The sequence below is a fragment of the Vidua chalybeata genome, chromosome 1 (assembly GCF_026979565.1).
Source record: "Vidua chalybeata isolate OUT-0048 chromosome 1, bVidCha1 merged haplotype, whole genome shotgun sequence".
NCBI lineage: Eukaryota > Metazoa > Chordata > Aves > Passeriformes > Viduidae > Vidua > Vidua chalybeata.
In genome coordinates this window covers 126,162,207-126,182,281 of record NC_071530.1, presented here as the reverse complement: position 1 = coordinate 126,182,281, position 20,075 = coordinate 126,162,207, and the positions used below count along the sequence as shown (strand labels likewise).

Genomic DNA, 20,075 nt, shown 5'->3' with positions numbered 1-20,075 from the left:
TGGGCACCAAAATGCACCATCAATTACACTGTGCCATTGTGCTAGAGCCTGGGTTCTGAACAACTGATGGTAAAGTCGTGTTAGGGACTGCTACGGTCACTGGAGCAACAGGACTCTGCTGCAGCTACTGCGAGGTGCAAGGCGACAGGAAATAGCCCCACCTGCTGTACCAGCGTGTCCCTGTGATTTTACTGCTCACGGCTCCCTCTACTTCAGCAGCATGAAAATGCTTCAGAGGACGCATAGTTCAGTAAGTTTAGAATCTTCTGAGAACAAGCAAATGAAGTAAACACCTTGAGTACTGTACAGATGGTAAAGCCTCTTCCATGAAATAAGTGTAACAATATATTAACATAAGGGTTATTTTTTGCTTTCATAAGAAGCTCTTAGGTTATTATCTCCTCTATTTCAAAAGCCTGGTAGGGAGCCTATTGCTGGGGAGAAAACCAAACTACACTGCCAAAAAAGCCACTTTAAGTTGCAGGAGTTGCACATTCTCCAATAGTGGCAGATTAAACCTGTTTTCAGGTACAAGAAAGATTGAGAGAGTCTATTTACAAGGGCATGTTGTGACAGGACAAAACTACTGAAAGACAGTAGGTTTAGATTAGGTGATAGGAAAAAATTCTTTACTGTGAGGGTGGTGGGGCACTGGAACACGTTGTCCAAAAAGGCTGTGAATGCCCCATCTCTGGAATTATTCAAGGCCAGGTAGGATGGAGCTCTGAGCAACCTGGTCTAGTGGAAGGTGTCCCTGCCCATGACAGGGATGCTGGAACTGGATGATCTTAAGGTCCCTTTCAAAACAAACCCTTCTGTGATTCAACATTCTTGGTTCTCTCATTACAAGAATCTTTACCTCACTGAAGCAAACCTTCAAGGTTTTGGCTTGGAACTTTCCAACTTCATTTTCTCTTATTAAACATGCTAATTCCTAATTTCATATGATGCATACATGTTTTGACGCATTTTGAGAGCAGTTAAAAATAAACAAAGGTTAGAAATAACTATTTATTATGAAAATAATGTAAAAACATTTGTCTGCTCCCTGAACTATCAAAATATATAACAAAGACTTAATTCTCTAGAAAACAAGGAAAAGTGCATTGTAGTGGATGAAACTGCTTGTGTAATATACATTTTTAGTATAAATATTAATAATCTTCAAAGTCTTGCTGAATATCATTCAGAGCATGTGTAAGTCGTCGTATTTTATTTTCCATGGCTTTTTTATTGCTTGCCATTTCTTGCAGAAGCTCCCGCATTTCTTCTTCAACAGAGTAGACCTGAAAGAGCACACAGAGATGAAGTAGAATTCTCGCTTTTCTTAACACACCTAAACCCATATAATCTTGGCGATTTTTAACACTGATAAGCAATGCAAGATTATATGCTTATGTTTGAATATGCAATGCATTTCTCTTGATACTGGATGCAGAAGCAGAATTTTTTCTTTAAAATAATGTATTAATCTGCTAGGAGGTAGCAAGTACTGTATCAATACAGAAAATTTATTAAGGAAAAAAAGCACCAGTTGTCATGTTAAGGAAGAATGCAGTAGATACAGAAACAGTAACAGTTAAGGTTGGCATAGGTGAGTTAAATGGATTATCTGGCATAGATAATCATTACTCTTGCCTGTATGGATAAGGAAATGTTTAGCTATTGATTCATAACAGCTGCATAGCATGGAGCTTTACTTTGCTTGAATAAAAAATATTGCAATGGCACAAGTCTAGAGATTTTCTTGCTGTGCAAAGACTGAGTACTAAACCAGAATTGTTTCCATCCAGTCAGCCTGATAAATTCAAACAGGAGACTTCCAAGCACCACTCTTGTAGCAGCTGTAGAATAAAAATGCAAATACAATAAATGTATAAATTGAGTATTAAGATTACTTTTTCATTTGCTGCTTCAATTTGTTTTTCCTTTTCATTTTCCAGGTGCAAGAGTTCTTCCTGATGTGCTGCCAACACTGACTCAAGTTGTTTTCTGAAAGCATTATCCATTTTATGAAGCTTTTCCACAGCAATCCTAAAAAAATGATTGGAAAAAAAAAATCACAGTCCTACAGACAACTGAAGTATTTTGGTTTGTCCAGTTCTGCCTTTGCTAAGGTTTTAGCAACTTAAGCATGAAGACAATTATATATTGGCATCATAAGTGTCCTGTTTTCTCAAGTACAAGTTCTAGCTTTATGCAATGTGTTTAGGACCTCTGGCATTCTCTAAGGAGAGGCATTTAATCACTACCAAAGGATATGAAGATTAGGGCTTGCTACTGTTAACATGGACAAGAACTCTACCTATTTTCAAACATCTCCTTATGCTTTTGGTTCCCAAGAAGTTAATGAACTGTGTGATCCTGTGAACAGCCTGTAAGCCTGTGTCTCAGAGAAATACAAAAGTGTCTCCTTCACCACAAAGAAGCATTTCTTTAACTCCAAGCAAATTCTGCTTAAAAGGGCTAATTCTTAAATACGTAGGAACAAAATGCAAGGCAATTTTATGCAATTAATTTACAACAAAATTCTGAAACAAACGAGAATTATTTAGAACAAAAATTTCACTATTGATCTTCACTATTGATCTTCTGACAGTTTCAAACCCCAATACTATTGACTATTTGAGGTGGTTTGTTTTGTTTGGCTTTTTTGTTATTGTTGTTTGTTGTTGATTTGTTGTAGTTTTTTTTTTTTTAATGCAGTCTTATTAATTAGCTGGTATTTTCTCAAGAATAGTTGGGAGGAAGGAAGAAAAACATGAGAAGGGGGCCAAAGAATAAAGTAAAAATCATCAGTTTAGCAAACTTCTCCATTATTCCAGAAGCATATGAAATAATTTTTCAGATGATGAGTACTTGTTTCTGTATCATCTCATATTTAACTATTAATTGATTGAAGAAATTGACAGTAAGAAGAACAAGAAAATAAATTTAAAATCTTGCTATTTGTATGGGAAAAGAATGACAGGTAATTTAGAAACAGTCTCTCACAGACTGAAACAGTGATTAACAGACACCAAGTTGGGCAGGAGGGCAGGAAGGCTCTACAGAAGGGATCAGGGCAGGTTGGATTGATGGGATGAGGCCAATTGTATGAGGTTATTTTCAAAGAAAATGAAAATAAAAAAAGTTCAGATGCTGAATGCTGTAACTGAATGCCAATTCCATGAAGTAAGTCACCTATAAAGCAAGAATTCCTTCTAGGCCCAGTTTGTAACTGGGCTCACCAAGTTGTTAAAAAGGTATTACACATTCTTTCATCACATTATGCTCACATAATCGAGCATTTCTGCACAGTTGTTAATAGTGCAACTCTACAGTAATTGAGTAGCTACAAAATAAACAAAGTGTTCACCTTTGAGTTTGAAGACTTTTATTTCTCTCTTCAATCAGCTTCTTCTCTTTGAAATCAAAGTTTTCTTTCATTTGTTTAACCTGCACCTCCAGCTGGCTTAATAGCTCTCCTTTACCTTGCCACCTCTTTTTCAGTGCACTGGAAAGAAAATGCACATATTTACAATGAATGTAAATACCACTTCTTAGGAAGGCAGAAGTTTCTCATGCCTCCATTTTTCCTCATTTCTGTGGGTTTTAATAGCAAGCAAGAATAACTTCAGAGCAGTGTTGCATACAATGATCCCAAAGAATTATTGTGATTTGTATGTATCACCTGTGTGCATTCTTAATATCATCAAGTTCTACTTCTTTTTCTTCTAGCAGTTGCTTTAATTCCTCTTTTCTTTCATTTTGCCTTTCTAATTTTTTCATTAGTTTTTCACATTCAGCAGCTTTTTCATCCAACTGTATTTGAAGCAATTTCTGAGCTTCCCGATTTTCTTCATGGTGTTTTTTAATTTGTTTATCTTTTTCTTGTAAGCCCTTTAGAAGATAAATATTTTAGAATACACAAACTCCCTTAATTTTATTGTTACCCCCTTAAGAGTATGTGTTTAGTCTATGATGAAATATAGCAGAGAACAACATAAAAGTTTACTCTTCTGAATGTATGATGAACACTTAGTAAAGTGATATTCAGTTACTTAATCTTCATCTGAAGGAAGTCTCAATTTTAAAAAAAGTCATCAAAATATAAATCTGAAGTTGAAAGCAAGATAAGAAAAAAAGTTATTTTGAATACTTATTCTATGTAAGTCAGTGAGCTCACAATCTGTGTAACAATGACTAATGCATCTGACATAACACACTATAAAACTTTGATTATTAAGCTAAAGTTTAAAGTCTCTAAATGAGACAAATGGAATTATTGGGACAAAACATATTACTTCTGCTGTCAAAATACTATTTTACAAGAACAAAATAAATAAAAAATATTTATGTTGTAAAATAAATGTGAAGCAAACTTTTAAAAATTATTTTTCCTTTTCTTTTAAACACTAAAGAAGAATTATGCTATCCTAGTTTCAACTCTCTCAAAATCATTATCAAGAATAAACTGAAGCAAGGCAAAGAGAAGAAAGTCTGTACATAAATATGGTTCAATGAGAGATTCAAAGTAGTATCACTGTGCATCTATTTAATAAAAAGCCCTCTTCTGCTCTCAGTGAAATGAATTGCCACTGACAGCCTGATTGTGATTTGTGAGTTGGAAAACTACAAGTGCCCAGCTTTTATCAAACGGTTTGTGACAGCTAAAATTAAGACTTGCAATGAACGTTAAGCACACAAATTGTCAGATATGGCACTTACTTCTTTTAGTCTCCTAATTGTTTCTGTCTGATCATCCACTATTTTGTTTTTAATTTTTATGGTATCACTGTCCTGTTCCTTTTGCTTTTTTAACGTGTCAATCTCATTTGTTAAAACTTCAATTTTTGCCTCCAGTTTCCCCCGATCTTGTGCAAGATGAGCTCCTGGACATAAAAGGATATTGATTTCAAGATATGGAATGTTGGGAGATTGGGCTGGGGGAAGCAAAGGTAAGAACCTTACAAACGAAAGGTTTGACTGTTTTGCCCACTGGAAACACTGTAGGGATTTAATCTGTGGGTAGATAACACTTAAGAGGAAATGTAGAGCTGAAGGTCTGTGTTTTATCATTTTTGAAAACTTCTCTGAAAAATAGTTGACAATAATTCTTATGGACCACTAAAGACCACAAGGTGGTGCTGAATCACAGGAATAGAGAAAAATGAAAAATGCCCACACTTTTTTTTCCCCCAGCATTTAACAGTCTTTTAAGATATATACTGAAATTTCCATATTAGATTTCCCTGCTATGCAAGAAGCAATACATAACATTATTTACAGATCCTTGTTTTTCTAGTTTCACATTTAAAAGTTCTTTGTAAAACTTCATGGAATTTTCACATTTTCAGGAAACAGATAAACTGTATTCACAGCTGACTCCCACAACTGCTGTTAGAGATCCCGTATCAGCCCATGTGCCACAGAACACCTACTTTGCACATCATCTTTACAACTGGGTAAGATCGGGAAGGTGTCAAAGGACCCTGTCATGATTAAAACTCTGTTGGAGTGATTATTTGAAATGTAAGATATTGAACACCATTTTTTCTGCAGAAGAAAAAAACCCATTATTTTACCCTGTTCTGCCAACTCCTGCCCCCATATTTTTCTTTCCATTTTTAATCCATCAATCACAGATTCCTGGGCTGTCAGCTGGGAAATAAGTTTTGCATTTTCCTTTTTTAGAAGTTCAACTTGAACAGCCTTTTGTTTGTCCTCCTCAATCACAGTTTCAAGTTCTCCAGTTCGACACTGTACGAACGAACATTGGGAATAGACAGTAAGATCATTTAAAACAATATGCAAAAATTCAAATCAATACTAAGGAGTTAGGAAAGTAATCCTTATATACACCAAATTTAGTTAACTGAGAAATATTCTGCTTGCATTCAGGGCTCTATCTGCATCTCATTCCAGTTGTGAAACACAAATATTTGCTTCAAATAGACATACTTCAATCCCAGAAAACTGTAAAGCTGACTTTTAAATACCCACTCTAAAGTATTAATGTCAAATCCTGTTTAGAATTATAAACACACAAGTCAAGAAAAGCAAAAGATAAAGACATTAAAAACTGAATCAGAAGAAGACAGAAGCTGGAATGTACTTTCACATCCAATGATAAATATCTCTCTTCAGTTATCCAAGCTACATTTTGTTTTACAGATTACAGCTATTTAATATAGGTATTTTTGAATATCATTCTTAAAAGCATCACTGACTGGCAGAATCGTATTCTGTACAATAACAAAATGTTTGGGCACCCTAACAACAACAACCTGTAGTGGAGAGATTAGAAACACCTGTGCAGGGGTTGTCCTCCACCCAAGTTTTAGCACAAAGCTGGACTGGATCACACAACCATTCAAAAGTTATGTCCATTAAATTTAAAACAATTATTTTTAGATAATAGAACAGGACTAGAATATGTTACCACAAAGCAACTGTGCCCACAGTATTTAAGATTAAAAACTGACACTCAGTCGATAAGGAATAACACTTCTAATATTATAAAACTAGGAGATACTAAGCTGCTAAAAACTACACTGCATTATTTGTTCAATCACAGTTTTACTTGGTATAAGTGACCAGTACAGAAGTATGTTCCATTTCTTTGACTTTATAAGGGGTCAGGGCTATTAATGTAGTTTTGATTGACCAACTGATCTATACAAACTGCTACTGCTCACAGGGCAAGGAGTACACTTTCCAAAACATGAGTGAGTCAACAGTTTTCTATATGGGGAGCAGTGTTTGTGAGAAATAGAAGCGCAAGATGCAAGAATAAAGGCTGACATGCATTACTGGGATTTAGTGCAATAGGAAACCTGTGTCTTTTAGTTTATCAAGCTTGTATGGAATCATTAACTTCTATAGATGAAACATAACAAATAATAATCTATGTAATTGAAATGTTTTGAAACAAATACCTTTAGGTTTGCTGTAGCTTCTTCGTTTGATTTTGTTAATTCTGCAATTTTTGCTTTCTGTTCTTCCACTAAATCTGTCAGGTCTTGAATCAGACTTGCCATGTCTTTTTCCCTTTGTTCCAACTCAAACAGGGCTTGTTTGTGTTCAACTAGATCAGCAGAAGCTTCTTCAAACCCCTGTTTTACCTAAAATTTTATAAGACAAGACTTGAAAAATGCTAACATTTGGAAAAAAATGTGCATATATAAACATAACTGACATTTGAATTTCAAGTGAAGACACAGAAATTCATCAACTGTATAGGAAATCAGTGAATATCTGAAAATGGTTTTCTCCTGGTTTGTTCGTGAAACTACAGATTGAAAAACTGGTTCTACCCAGCTGTGTATTTGTAAAAAAAACCCAAACCCAGCAAAACATAACAAAACCCCCCAAACAAACAAACAAACAAAACCCACACAGAAAAAAAAAATCATGGCTGGATGGGAAGCAGAGCAGAAAAACCATAGCTGGGAGCTAAAAACAATGCCTTGATATAAATCTCATTGTTAAAACTGACATTAAAATCGCAAAAGAAAGACAAAGTTAATTCAAGATGTTTTTTCTTGCAACAGAAAGATTTGAAGGGTAAAACCCCTATCTCTTCTTTGCCCTCTCCTCCCATCTATTTAAAACTTATTTAAAACAAAGAAAACCAAGTTTAAGGTGAAGAATTTAATATTTTATTTAACACATAAAAATGTAAATACTAGCCACAGAAATAAATTCTCTAAGGAATTTAGCAATCAAGTTTTGAATTTGAGTATCAAAATGTATATCCAAAATTAAATTTTGAAAATTTACACAATAAGGAACTATATACTAAATACACTTCTATATATATTTAACAATAATCTTACCCAAACACAAACCAAAAAATTGGTTTTACTGTAATTGAATATATTCTAATTGAAGGTCAACATATTTTAAAAGAAATTAATAACATCAGACAGAAGGGGTTTGTTAAATTTCTTTTGATTAAGTTCTACATATGAACAAAAATGCTCGGCTTTTTGAATGCTGACTTGGCATTTGCTGTCATTGTTCTAATCACTGATATTTCAAACCTTTCTACCAGTATTTTTGCATGAATCCTTGGAGCAAAGATCGTAGGGATAAAAAACCAACCCAACAAAACACCAAAAACCACACCCAGAATATCCACCCAAACTCGACACATTTAAGAGAACTACAACTCCTCCTAGTGTGAGATGAAATGTTCTCTTAGTCTTACTTCTTTAAACCTTTTTGCTTCGATAGTTAAAGCTAAACGAAATTCATCTTCTAACTCTCTGTACTTCTGGTTTGACATGTTAATTTCCTCCTGCAATTCTCTAACACGCTGTTCATGCCTCTGCTCCTCTTTAGCCACTTGTTTTGACAAAGCGTCTTGAAATTCAGGTCCATTTAAAGCAACTCGGGTTCCAAGTTCTTTCCTGCAATTACCAAGCATACACTTGAGACATGAACTGCAGGATGTCACAATGCTGTTTTAATTCATTTCCTTGGTCTTACTGAACAAGGATTACATAATAAATGGGATAAATTCCTTTATCCAGATAGCCTTCAGTCTTCTCTGACAATGGCCCTAGCATAAGGAAAATTCCATTGACTACTGTTAAAAACACCCAAAGGTATAGCCTTACTTTTTAATTCAAACATTTGTAGAAATTATTCAATTGTGCTTTTGCTGTGATTTAGCACTTGTTTGCTTTGCTGTTAACAAACATCTGGAAGTGACATTGTAATCAGAGAAAAGCCCTGTACAGCCAGACGCCCACTTCTGCAGTCAGTCATTCCATTCACCCTCACCCAACAACTGCTGCTATTCACTCAGACCCAAAACCTGAAAAGCAGCAGCAACAGGGACCTAAAAGGACAGTGTTGAAGCAAATGTACCCTCTACTTCAACACTACTCTGTTCATCTACTTTAAAGCAAAAAAATATAAAATAAAATATCCACTGTCCTTCACATTATATCTTTTGAAACTTCATGAGGTAATTATTCAAAGTTCTCAAAACAAAGCTGTAAGATTCTTCCCATCTAAACCTGCAATTTTCTTGGTATCTGAATATATTTTCCCTTCTACAATTTAGCAAATGTAACCAGCTTATTTTATTAATAACCTTCCTTTATATATAGTATTATACTATAGTATTATAGTATTATATAATGCTATACCTCATTGTATTCTTGATATTGTGTGTACATATGTTTGATTGTATTAGCTGAACACCACAGAACTTAGCCTCATGTATTCTACAAAAAGGGAAATTTTCAAAGAGGGAAACAGCCAGGCAAGTAACTCACACTCCACCCAACAAGCAAGGTACTGCAGAGGCTGACTAATTTTTTGGAACATTTTGTGTTATTGTAGCATATGCAGCTCTTCAGACAGTAATTCAAATATAATTTTATTTTTATCTGATTATTCCTGGATTAGAGATCAAGTATTTACAATAAAGAATTTGGCAATAGTATAAGATAAAAACCTTTCACATGAAAGGCTGTAAGTTGCCTACATGAACTTATGAGTCAGGAATCGACACAATATTCTTAAATATCCTGCAGAGCAAGAAAATGTGTGGGAAGACACCTATGTTTTTACAAAGACCATCTCTCCCACTAATCAAAAAAACCCCAAACAATCCAAACCGAAAAAAACCCACATCTGTACTGTAGAACACATTAAAAAAAAACCATGTCGGCAACACAAGCATCTTGTGAAAAGAAAATAATGACCTCATACCTTTGCTCTTGCTCTCTTAATACAAGAAGCTCATGCAGTTGTTTTACCTTCTCCTTCTGTTGTCGGACAGATATTCGAAGTAACTGTACTTCTCTTTCATTTGCTGATGCTTTAAGCTCTGCTTCTTGCACCTGTTTCATCTGTGTTATAAAGACAAGCGCAGGAGTTTCTTAAAACTGTAATTTAATCTTCATGTTTTATACTAGAACACAAAGGAACAGGTGCTTTCTAGGAGTTTTTTGTTAGGGTTTTTTTGTTTGTTTTTTTTCTTAATATATTTTAAGACTTGAAGAAATTTAAGACAAGATGTTTAAAACAAAGACTTAACTTTCTACAGCTCAAAAAGCAACCTTAATAAAGAACAAAGGGCATTTACTTAATTTGTAAAGAACTTCAAGGTGTCCTGCAGAAGTGGAAGAAGTGCATTGGCAGAACGATTTCCTCAATTAGAAACTCTTTTATTGTAATACTTGTATTCATTTAAAACAAAACATTTTTAGATGTATTCAATATTAACTTCATTTTTTAACACTTCGCTTTGTAAAAATCTGTCTTTCTGATTTATACAGTTTAGAGCTGCTGAACAGAGCTGCTTTCTAACGATTTTACAAAAAATGTAGAATCAGTTTAAACACCAGATGGCATACTCCTCTTTTTCCATTTGATGCAAGCTTTTATGAGTAATTCCATTTTATAGACTTAAGACTTTTAAATATTAAACTCTTTTCTGATTCAACATGAAGAAAAAGATATGAAAAAAATGATAAAAAAGGTTTTGATTACTCATTAAATGGTCATTCAAAATCAGGGCACTTCAGAAGGCTAAGTTCTTATGTTCTATGTTAAGCCTTTTCATGAATAGTTAATGAGTAAGTTTTAGACACATCACACTATATTCCTTTGTTTTGTGGAAGAAGTGAAGCAGTTCTCTCCTAAATTAAAGCACTTAAAAATGTCAAGCAAGAACAAGGGAGTAGGGTACACATTTAGATGCATAGTAAACTCACTCATTTTTAATCCCTTCAAGAAGTCTGAAGGCCTTAAATAGTGCTTGCTACGTGGAGTAACCATAATTTACCACTGAAAGTAACTGCCAGGATGTACAATGAGAAAGCTCTACAGAATAGTCTAGAATTTCTTAATCTAATCTTGGAATGGATAAAATAGGCCAAAGGTATATTAAATCTGACCATTGAAAAAGAGGATTTAGTTTCGAGAGCATCATGATTATTCTTTGAAACATAAATATTAAGGAGTATTTGCTACAGGATCTTAAAGACAGGAACAAAGACCTTCTCTTAATAAAAACAATGTTACTACCACCAAAAGAGATGACTTATTTCTACAAACTCATAGAAGGAAAAATAAAAGCCTCATACATCAGTAAGGTGTTTCCATTGTTATAGGATAGAAAAAAACCACACACACATATGCAAATCCCACTCTCCTGTTTTCCAAATCACTAAATTTAGTACTTTTCAAACTGAAAGGCAGATACCTGATCTAAACTGAAGGTCACCTCTAGATTCCATAATAGCTCCAGGGTATCTACAGTAAGGAAGAAATTGAACAGCCACTCAAGTGCCCAAACAGGAGCCTAAAGTAGAGGGTGTCTTGGATGGTACTTCACAGTTTGTCAGGACACTCCCAGATTTTCATTCCTTTCAGGGAACCTAAATAACACTTCCTAGAGCACCACGCTATCAGTTCAAAGACTTTTCAGGATGGATGTGTTAAGATTCATTTTCTCTAAGTTCAGTGACACAGGAATAGACTAACACAGGAATATAAACAAACAAAAGGAGTAAATATTGGAGGACATATTGAAATTGAAAATTCAGCAATTAATTTCTCAGAAAGAAATAGTGGCAGTATCTGGTCCAGCATCTTGATCTTATATATTTGTACACTCAACAAAGAGCCTGACTACAAAAGCATCATTATCTTCTCCAGCTGTAAAAACAAAACCAAAAAATCCCAAACAAACAAACACATTACACAAACTAACCAGAATCTTTAATGTTTTCAGCAATTACTGTTTTGTTCTAATTGCAATTAAAAACATATAATTCTTCAGACCAGTGAAACAAAAAGAACCACTAGATTTCCAGTAGTAAGATGTCTATTGATTTTAGTAACTTTAAAAACTTGTCTTTGTCACTCTATGCTTTCAGAAAATATCAACTCTCAGTGTTAAGTACATAGGACTTGTTCTCCTTTATCTTAAGGCCATCATAAAATTTATATTTATAAAATACATTCATTGACAATTACCTGTTATTAACTACTACTATGCAGAAAAAAGCTCCAGGTTTTATTGTGGAAAACTCAGACTCAGTGTTGGTAAAATCTAGCATTTCTTTGTATTCAGGACTATGGTAGCCACCCTGTTGCTATTGCATTATTTACTCATGAAAAATACTTACCTCTGCTGCTCGCTGCTGCAATCTCTGTGTCTCCATCTTGGACAGTGTTTCTTCTAAAGCTCGCATGGCCCTCTGATATTCTGCTTCTTTATTTTTTGCCTGATTTAGCTCATTAGTAAGTCTTTCAGTTTCACCTTTCAACTGTTGAACATCTGCTTGCAGTCTTGCTTTGGCATCTCTCTCTTTCAATATCAATTCCTTTAACCTGAGAATAAATGCAAAAAAGTTGTATTATCAACATTTTACTTATAAGTTTCATGCCAAATAGATTGAGAAAAATGCATTAGTAGCTGTTGTAGCAACGTATCTTCTTTTTTACTGAGTTTTACTATTTATAGCACTGTCACATTAAACTGTTTAAGGAGACGTAAACTATTACTTAAGTCATGTGTAGCATTACTATATGGAGATTCATTTTAAAAAACATCAGATGGAGACAACCTCACAGATACATCTTTTAGGAAAAGACACTCCAGTATTACTTTGCTTTACAGGAACATCATAAGCCTCTTACAGAAGACAGTATAAATGTAGATGGGTATAAAATAAAGGTTGGAAAAGTGAACCTAAAACAAAAAGGAAAAAAGGGACAGTCAGTCATGGATGGTAACTCAGGAAGCATGTAGCTTGGTTTTTCCTAAAATAAAGAAAATGCGGCTTTGATAAATACAAGACAGTTAAGAAAAAGACAAATGGAGCAGACATCTCCAAAAATATGGAGATCTTTAAAAAAAAAAGGCTGCTGTTCAGAACACACAAGGATGGTGACATCCAGTTCTCTGAAGATGTGCTAGGCCTGCTCTGCACAATACATCGCCTATGGGCCAACTCTAGCCTGCCAAAAACATTTCTGTTCTAATGTGCTGCGCAGGAAAAAGCAAATAATGCTCTAGGTGTATGTGGAAAGGGAGACTGGGATACAGAAGGCAGAAGTATGATATGGGACACCTACTAGAGCTTGAACTGGAGGTATAGTTATGTTTGGAAAGTAATGGCTAGAAATGAAGGAAAGTGGCATACTGATACTGTTCTATGACAAGAATAGGAAGAAAGTTGCAGAAGGGAATTTCATTAGGTAATACTGAGAGAAATTCTAGCACTACTTCTTGATGCCTTATTTTCCAAGTATATTGTTTAAAGCTGTCCTTGTTTCTTAAGCCTACGACATAAATTATTGGAAACTAAAAAAAAAAAAATCCCATAACAAACTCTTATACTATAGCATTATTTCCCTACCTGTCTCTAGTGAATACAGCCATACTCTGAATATTCTTTTCTTCTTTTGCATTCTTCTGTAGCTCACTGACATGCTCTAATAATTTCTTCTCTGCTTGCTCTGCTTTCCACCTCCTTTCTTTCTCCTGATCCAGTTCTTGAATCAGTGCCTTAGCAAGAATGTGATAAGCATCAACTTACTAGGAAACATTTAAACATAGCCAAAAATGACAAACAATATTTATAATTGTAGAACAAGACTTTTTTGTCTTTCTGGAATTCATGGATGACAGAAGAAAGTGTAAGCAACCAGGCCAAAAACTCCCATAAAAGTGAAATAAAATACATCCTCTCCCAGCTGGCACTACAAGAACTCCACTACTTTTGAAAATATCTAAATGCAATTATTTTTGTCACCTCCAGTTTTAGTTTGACCAGGAGACATATGTTTGGCTTCAGATGATGATATATTTAACTTGAAATGATGCAAAACCTACTTGGTATGTTGATTCCTCTATGTGATTTGAATTACATTCTTCTGATTTTTCCATATTGCTCTGTCTTCCAGTTAGTATTTCAGCTTTTCTTCCCACTACTTTAAAATGAGAGTCATTCTGACTGGAGCATGGACACTTCAAGGAACTCTTCTTCTCTTCCCTGTAATGCAGAGTTTAAAGAGTAACAGTGGATTCAGACACTTTTAAATGAAAAATATTTACAGTTCAGTGCAGCAGCTAAATACTGGAGAGTTCAAAACAATTTAGAAAATAATTTGCAATCAGACCACAGAAACAGATAAATTCAAATATTCAGCTCTAAAAAGATACTTACAACTAGTAGATGCTACCTAAAACTATCTCATGATCACACAGACACAAAATAATTTTAGAAGAGTAGAGTAGCTGTAGAGCTGCAGTGGCTGACTGAACAAATATATTCCAATTTGTATTGTGTTCTACTCATCACTTCTAGTATTTACTAAATAAATCAAACAAATCACTATGGCATCCTCAGCTTCACCAAGGATATATATTCTTAACCATTGTTCTGACACCATTAATCTGTTATTTTTTAATTACTCAGTTCCATCTGTGGAGAATTCTTTTGCCACCACAATTTAAAATAAAGATGGAAATATAAGCTGTTAGGATTTTGAAAGTGCTTGTTTTGGAATCTTCAGTTCAATTTCCTTCTCACCTGAAGAAAGAAACAGTTCATATGGAGAAACAACTGAAGGAAGCCTCATTGTGTGTGGAAGCCTCATGAGTAGCTACCCATTTTCAGGACACTATTAACTGACCTGATTTACTCAACCTACCACTTTCAGTGAAATGTTTCAAGTTAAAACTATGTTCATGCTGACAATATTCAGTTTAATTCATTTTGGCTTTGTATAGTAATACTGGGATACCTGTCAGTTATTTTCTTCTTTAGATGACTTGCATGACCTTTTGTAGATAAGGCTGTTTTACGGTAAGTAGGAATCTTGCTTCCTTTCATGACTTTTCTGTTGTTCTCTTTTCCACTCTCATTTTCACTCTCAGAAGTTAGATCTGTGTCTCTCTTAGCTTTGAGAGCACTTGGAGCAGCTTCCTGTCTTGAACTATCAGATACCTAAGAAGAGATCAAAGTTTTAGATAAAAATTTTACAGTTTCTGATTGGCTAACACTTATTCAGGTGCAATTTTTAAAAAAGTTCACACAAAATAATTTGGACAAAAACTAAACAATTGCTTCCAGTTCTTTACTTTTACAATCCCTTCCCTCCTTGCTGAAATAGTTTGTTGTTTTAAAGCTAAAGTAAACCTAGGATGCTTGAGAACATATAGTTGTTTCCTTTTGAAATACCTGAAGTTTGGTAAAATCCTTAGGCAGTTGGTGAAGAATGTAAAACAAACACAGCACTTAAAACCAAAAAAGCCTTGCAAACACCAGTACCAAGCAAACGCGATGAACTTATGTTACATATGTTAACAACACAAACTATATTAGTGACAAGCATATCAGACCAAGTTGACCTATTGGTGAAATTAATTTTCACCAACTGTATAATCCAGGCACTTTGGTGCATTTCATGTTTTACTCTGGTTCAGTTAGTACACTGATGGTTTCAGGATTTAAAAAAAAAAAAAACCAACATAAAAAGAATTTTCTAATATAACATGACCAGATAACCAGATAGCTCTGCTAGTCCCATACACTATGATTTTTATTCTGTACAGAATGATTCATAATACAAAGTTCAATCTTCAGTTTTAAAGACTTGTTTTGATTTTATTCCCAGCATCTCAAAATGATTAAGAACACATTAGCACAGTCAGCCCATAATACCACTAGAAATGCTCTAGTCTGGTTCAGCTAATTTTTCATTATCAGAAAAGCACACCTTATCTTACAAACAAAACCTCCTGTGCAATCACAGAAAAAAAATCACCTTTTGCAGTATCTGTAAAATCTGTTCTTCTATTTTTTTAATCCACATCTCACTGTGTATTTTATCAAGATGGTTCTTCTCGGGTTCAGAAGATGAGACAAGCTCTGTGGAGGAGCTGGTGGCACCTTGCGCTGCTGTCCTCGTACGCTGCCGAAACTGAGCCAGCGCCTGGTCGATGTGTGGTGTCGCCAGTGGCAAGGGAACATTGTTCTGTTAGAAGAAAAGACAACTCTTGTAGCATTAATAAGTTGCATGCAATATAAAAATAACATATGTCAATTTTAAAACCAGTACACACAAACTATGGCACCTGATCTTGGGTGGAAGGGCACCCAGATGAAACCAAAGAGCCCAAAATGTCTTCTAAACACTGCAAATCTGAACAGTTTTCTTCTGCCAGGTCCACTGATTCACCAGAAATATTTCTTCCATCTAGAGCTGTTAGCTGGGGCAATGACTGAAGAACAGTTTCTCTATAACCTTGAGAAAAATATTACATTTAAATAGAAATCAAGAAGATGCCTGATATATTTTAAGTACATCATCATCTTAAATGATTCATTGCATTTTTAATGTAAGAAAAAAAGTAGTGAGTTATCTACAGTTGTGTCACCTTTCCCCACCCAAGGCTTTCAACAGACATTACAAATTAAATCAACTGGAAAGCTGCCTGCCTAGTCCTGATCTACACAAGGATTTCCCAGCCACCATCAGCACACTGCAATTGCACAGACAACCTTTCAACATTGGCCTACTGCACCCAAACAGTTGTACCAAGTGGAAGAGCAGACGAATGTAATGGAAAAGCAAGTTCTGAAAGGGCTTAGACAACTTCATCCTTTGCCAGTGAATGAAATAAGGCATTATGAAACTGTAAAGCACTGAAGTTAGCTTTTAATTTATTAGAATTTGGGCTGCTGAACACTGCAGTTTTGAAAGTGCCACCAAAGACATAGATATGAAGAGGTACGTAAATACTTGCAGAAGAAAACTAGTGGCATTTTCTAAGTTAATCAGACAACTTTAATAATCCTGTTACTGTTTCTGTAGTGCCTGAATGTATTTGTAAAACATGATCAGTGCATTTAAAAACATTACATAAAACATTATTTGGCTTTCCTCAGTAACACCTGGTGTTTGTTTTTAACCATACTTACATTACACCTGTATCAATTGTATGCTCATGATATGATTGCTATTTTGTATGGTTGTAATTCCTACTGTCCTAGTCTTTGAAATTACCTTTGAACTCTTGCAAAAGCACCAATCCTCCACTTCCACCTTCCTGTAAGAGGTTTTCCTCTCTTACATACAAAATAAAAAAAACTACTCCAATATAAAATGCTACAATTTAACTTGTTTGAACTTAGAGTGTAACCTTTTAATGGCCTGAAAAACCTACCCCCAAACCAGAAGCTCAAATGCAACTGAAAGTGATGTATCCACATGCATTCTCCAAATTGTCTCCACGCTGCCTAGTCAAACACATAACCCCTATTTGGATGACAATGCTAATTACTGCAGAGGACCCTAGAGTCTGCCACTGCTAACCAAACCAGGGGAAAAAGAAGGAAAAGCTGTTACTGATCTTTCTCTTGCAGTCTATCAGTAGCAGAGTAGCTACTTCCCGTGCCTGCCCTCTGTCTATAAATTCAATATCGCTATGTACATTTTTTGAATTCTCCACCTTTCCAGCTTATAAATATTAATACTCCTGTCCTTCCACTAGACCACGTGGCTCAGAGCCCCATCCAACCTGTCCTTGAACACTTCCAGGGATGGGGTATCCACAACCACTCTGGGCAACCTGTTCCACTGCCTCACCATCCTCACAGTAAAGAATTTTTTCCTAATATCTAATCTAAACCGACTCCAGTTTGAAGCTATTCCTCCTTGTCCTGTCACTACATGCCCTTGGAAAGAGTCTCTCTCCTTCCTTCTTTTAGACTCCTCTCAGGTACTGCAAAGATACAATTAGGTCACCCTGAAGCCTTCTCTTCTCCAGGCTGAACAATCCCAATTCTCTCAGCCTTTCCTCACAGGAGAGGTGCTCCATCCCTCTAATCATGTTGGTGGCCCTCCTCTGGATTCATAAGTGAAAATGTTGAGCCTTATCAAAGTATACAATTTACAATTTTGAGAATATGCTGTTGGGAAAAAAAAGGATTTTTTTTTAAATGGAAAATGAATTAATTTTGACAGAATTTAGATTTCTGCAGGCTGACCAGTTTAGAAATGAATTTGCAAGCTTCAGAAAATGGCTCACAGCTTAAAGGAAATCACTGAGCTAATGAGCACAAACCATGTACGCAAAATCAGATCCGTACCTGCTACGTGACAAACTGGATTGGCTTTTCCGTTTCTTTCCAGCGTGAGGTTTGTCAAACAGCGCAGCCCCTTCATGCACTGAAGTAAGTGATTAATATTGCTTACACAGTTGCTGTGAAGGTCAATGTGGCTGATCTTATGTCTGGCTCCATGAAGGGATTGAAATCCTGGAAATTGCAGGGAAAAAAGCAAACAACCACAAAGTAATGTCTTCTGCTACAGTTCTAGACTATGGGGTTTAGAACAAACAGCATCTTGTTGAAAAATATTCAGTGAATAATATATCATAACTAGAAATGACAGAACAACATTTGCTCCATATCCCTGTATACATGTTAATTACCTATGCTACTCTACCACCAAGTACAACACTTAAGCTATTTATTTAAGCTAACTTTAAAGAAACAGATTAATCTCTGGCTGTTAAAAAGCACGTAAAAATAAACCTTTTCCTTGAAGTTTCATTTTATAAAACAAGCTCACTAACAAAATTGTTACTAATGTTCTTATAATTTTCCATTACAAGTTCTCTTGATTTTGCAGCATGAATTCGTAAGAACCACTGACCATTTCAACAGAGATATACAAGAGAACTTACATATCATATGTAAAGTTGCATTTTTGTTCTATAAAAATGAAAGATACAAATATTTTGGAAGTAAGTATGAAATTTACTGTACTACTTTCTGAACAAGCTTGGCCTCACCAAACACAGAAGAATAAATTTCAGTTCAGAAAAATCTTTGGTGTTAAAAACTTTAAAGCTGAGAAGAGCAGCAATTGCCACCTGTGTTAGAATTATTCAGTGAATTGGCACTTGAAGTGCTAGAAACTTCTCAAAATACACTTGGTCATTTTTTCAAAATTAAAGTGAGACAGATGCTTTGTATTGCACAGCACATGGCAACATCACTTACCAGAGAGATCATGTATGCGATTATATGACAAGTTCAGCATAGTTAAATTTAAGAGTTTTTCCAATCCTAAACAAAATGAGGGGGAAAAATAGAAACAGTAGAATTTTCAGAGAATGCTTTGCTTTCATCAAATTCAAAGCTTGCAAAGTGAACCTTTAAAGATCATAACTATGAATTATGACATTAATCTATAATCATATTATAAAAATCAGGTTTTCCTTCTAAATTAAGGCATTTTGCTATGATAAGGCTTACGAAGACTATACATATTCATCTTAAAATTTACTTTATAAAATTGTTAGCATACCAACTCATACTAACTTGGTATAACCTTAATTATATGCAAACATTCCATAAGTAAACCTTAAGACAATTCTTAGAAAACCTTGGTAACTTGGTGAAGGTTTGGAGAAGGAACTAAATGGACAGAAATAAACACTGCAGACCCTCCACTTTGGTTAGCAGGTTGCAGGACAAGCTCAGGGTGCGCAGCTTAGCCAGGGAATCGAGCCCCTCGATGCGGCGGATCTGGTTTGATGACAGATCCAAGTGCTGCAGATTCCGGAGGTGGTCGAGCCCCTGGATCCTGGCGATGAGGTTACAGTGGGCGTTGAGCGTGTGCAGGTCCGAGCTCAGGGACACATCTCTTAGGCTGCGGAGAGAGGAGCCCACCGTCAGCCGGCAGCTCGGCCCTACGCCGCGGCCTCCCCTCTCGCCGGCCCGTCCGCACTCACCTCTTAAGGCCCTTATCCATGAGGCTGAGCTCGCCGGGGATCCCCGCCATCCCGCCGGGCCCCCGCGCTGACCGCATCTCGCTTCAATCCTCCCTCGTCTCCCACGGCAGCGCTGCCCGCCTTAGGGCCAAAACGCCTCACGGCCCCGCCTCACGGCCCCGCCGCCGCCGCCGCGCTCCGCTCCGGCCGCGCCCCGCTCCCGCCGCGGGCGGGCGCGGCCGCGGGGAGGTGGCGCTGTCGGAGCCCGCGGGACAGAGGCGGACGGGGCCCGTGCCTCCGCTGCGCTCCCGGCCGCTCCCCTGCCGATCCC

At 36.0% G+C, this 20,075-nt stretch overlaps 1 protein-coding gene across 2 annotated transcripts; it reads right to left on the bottom strand.

Moving 5' to 3' along the window:
* Window positions 1-1,044: 1,044 nt before the first annotated feature.
* LRRCC1 (leucine rich repeat and coiled-coil centrosomal protein 1) lies at window positions 1,045-19,865 on the bottom strand. 2 transcript variants are annotated; one of them, XM_053952215.1, is made up of 19 exons: window positions 19,766-19,865; window positions 19,478-19,683; window positions 19,032-19,097; window positions 18,114-18,281; window positions 16,097-16,266; window positions 15,787-15,996; window positions 14,764-14,966; window positions 13,850-14,009; window positions 13,374-13,522; window positions 12,138-12,342; window positions 9,712-9,851; window positions 8,195-8,396; window positions 6,921-7,106; window positions 5,568-5,742; window positions 4,711-4,874; window positions 3,674-3,882; window positions 3,359-3,496; window positions 1,899-2,034; window positions 1,045-1,286 (listed from the first exon to the last, which is right to left on the bottom strand). In XM_053952215.1, the coding sequence occupies exons 1-19, from the start codon at window positions 19,840-19,842 to the stop codon at window positions 1,155-1,157; spliced, it is 3,096 nt and encodes a 1,031-aa protein (XP_053808190.1). In that variant the 5' UTR covers window positions 19,843-19,865; the 3' UTR covers window positions 1,045-1,154. The 2 variants fall into 2 exon arrangements, with proteins under 2 accessions (XP_053808190.1, XP_053808199.1); XM_053952224.1 differs by lacking the exon at window positions 19,766-19,865 and having other exon boundaries at window positions 19,417-19,479.
* Window positions 19,866-20,075: the final 210 nt, after the last annotated feature.

Excerpts from the sequence above, each read along its gene's own strand:
- LRRCC1 (XM_053952215.1), bottom strand. The coding sequence starts at position 19,842 with ATGCGGTCAGCGCGGGGGCCCGGCGGGATGGCGGGGATCCCCGGCGAG. Across the intron at positions 12,343-13,373 it reads GCTGTATTCACTAGAGACAG|GTTAAAGGAATTGATATTGA; the intron begins GTAGGGAAATAA and ends ATTTATTCTCAG. Across the intron at positions 9,852-12,137 it reads TGCAGCAGCGAGCAGCAGAG|ATGAAACAGGTGCAAGAAGC; the intron begins GTAAGTATTTTT and ends TTTATAACACAG.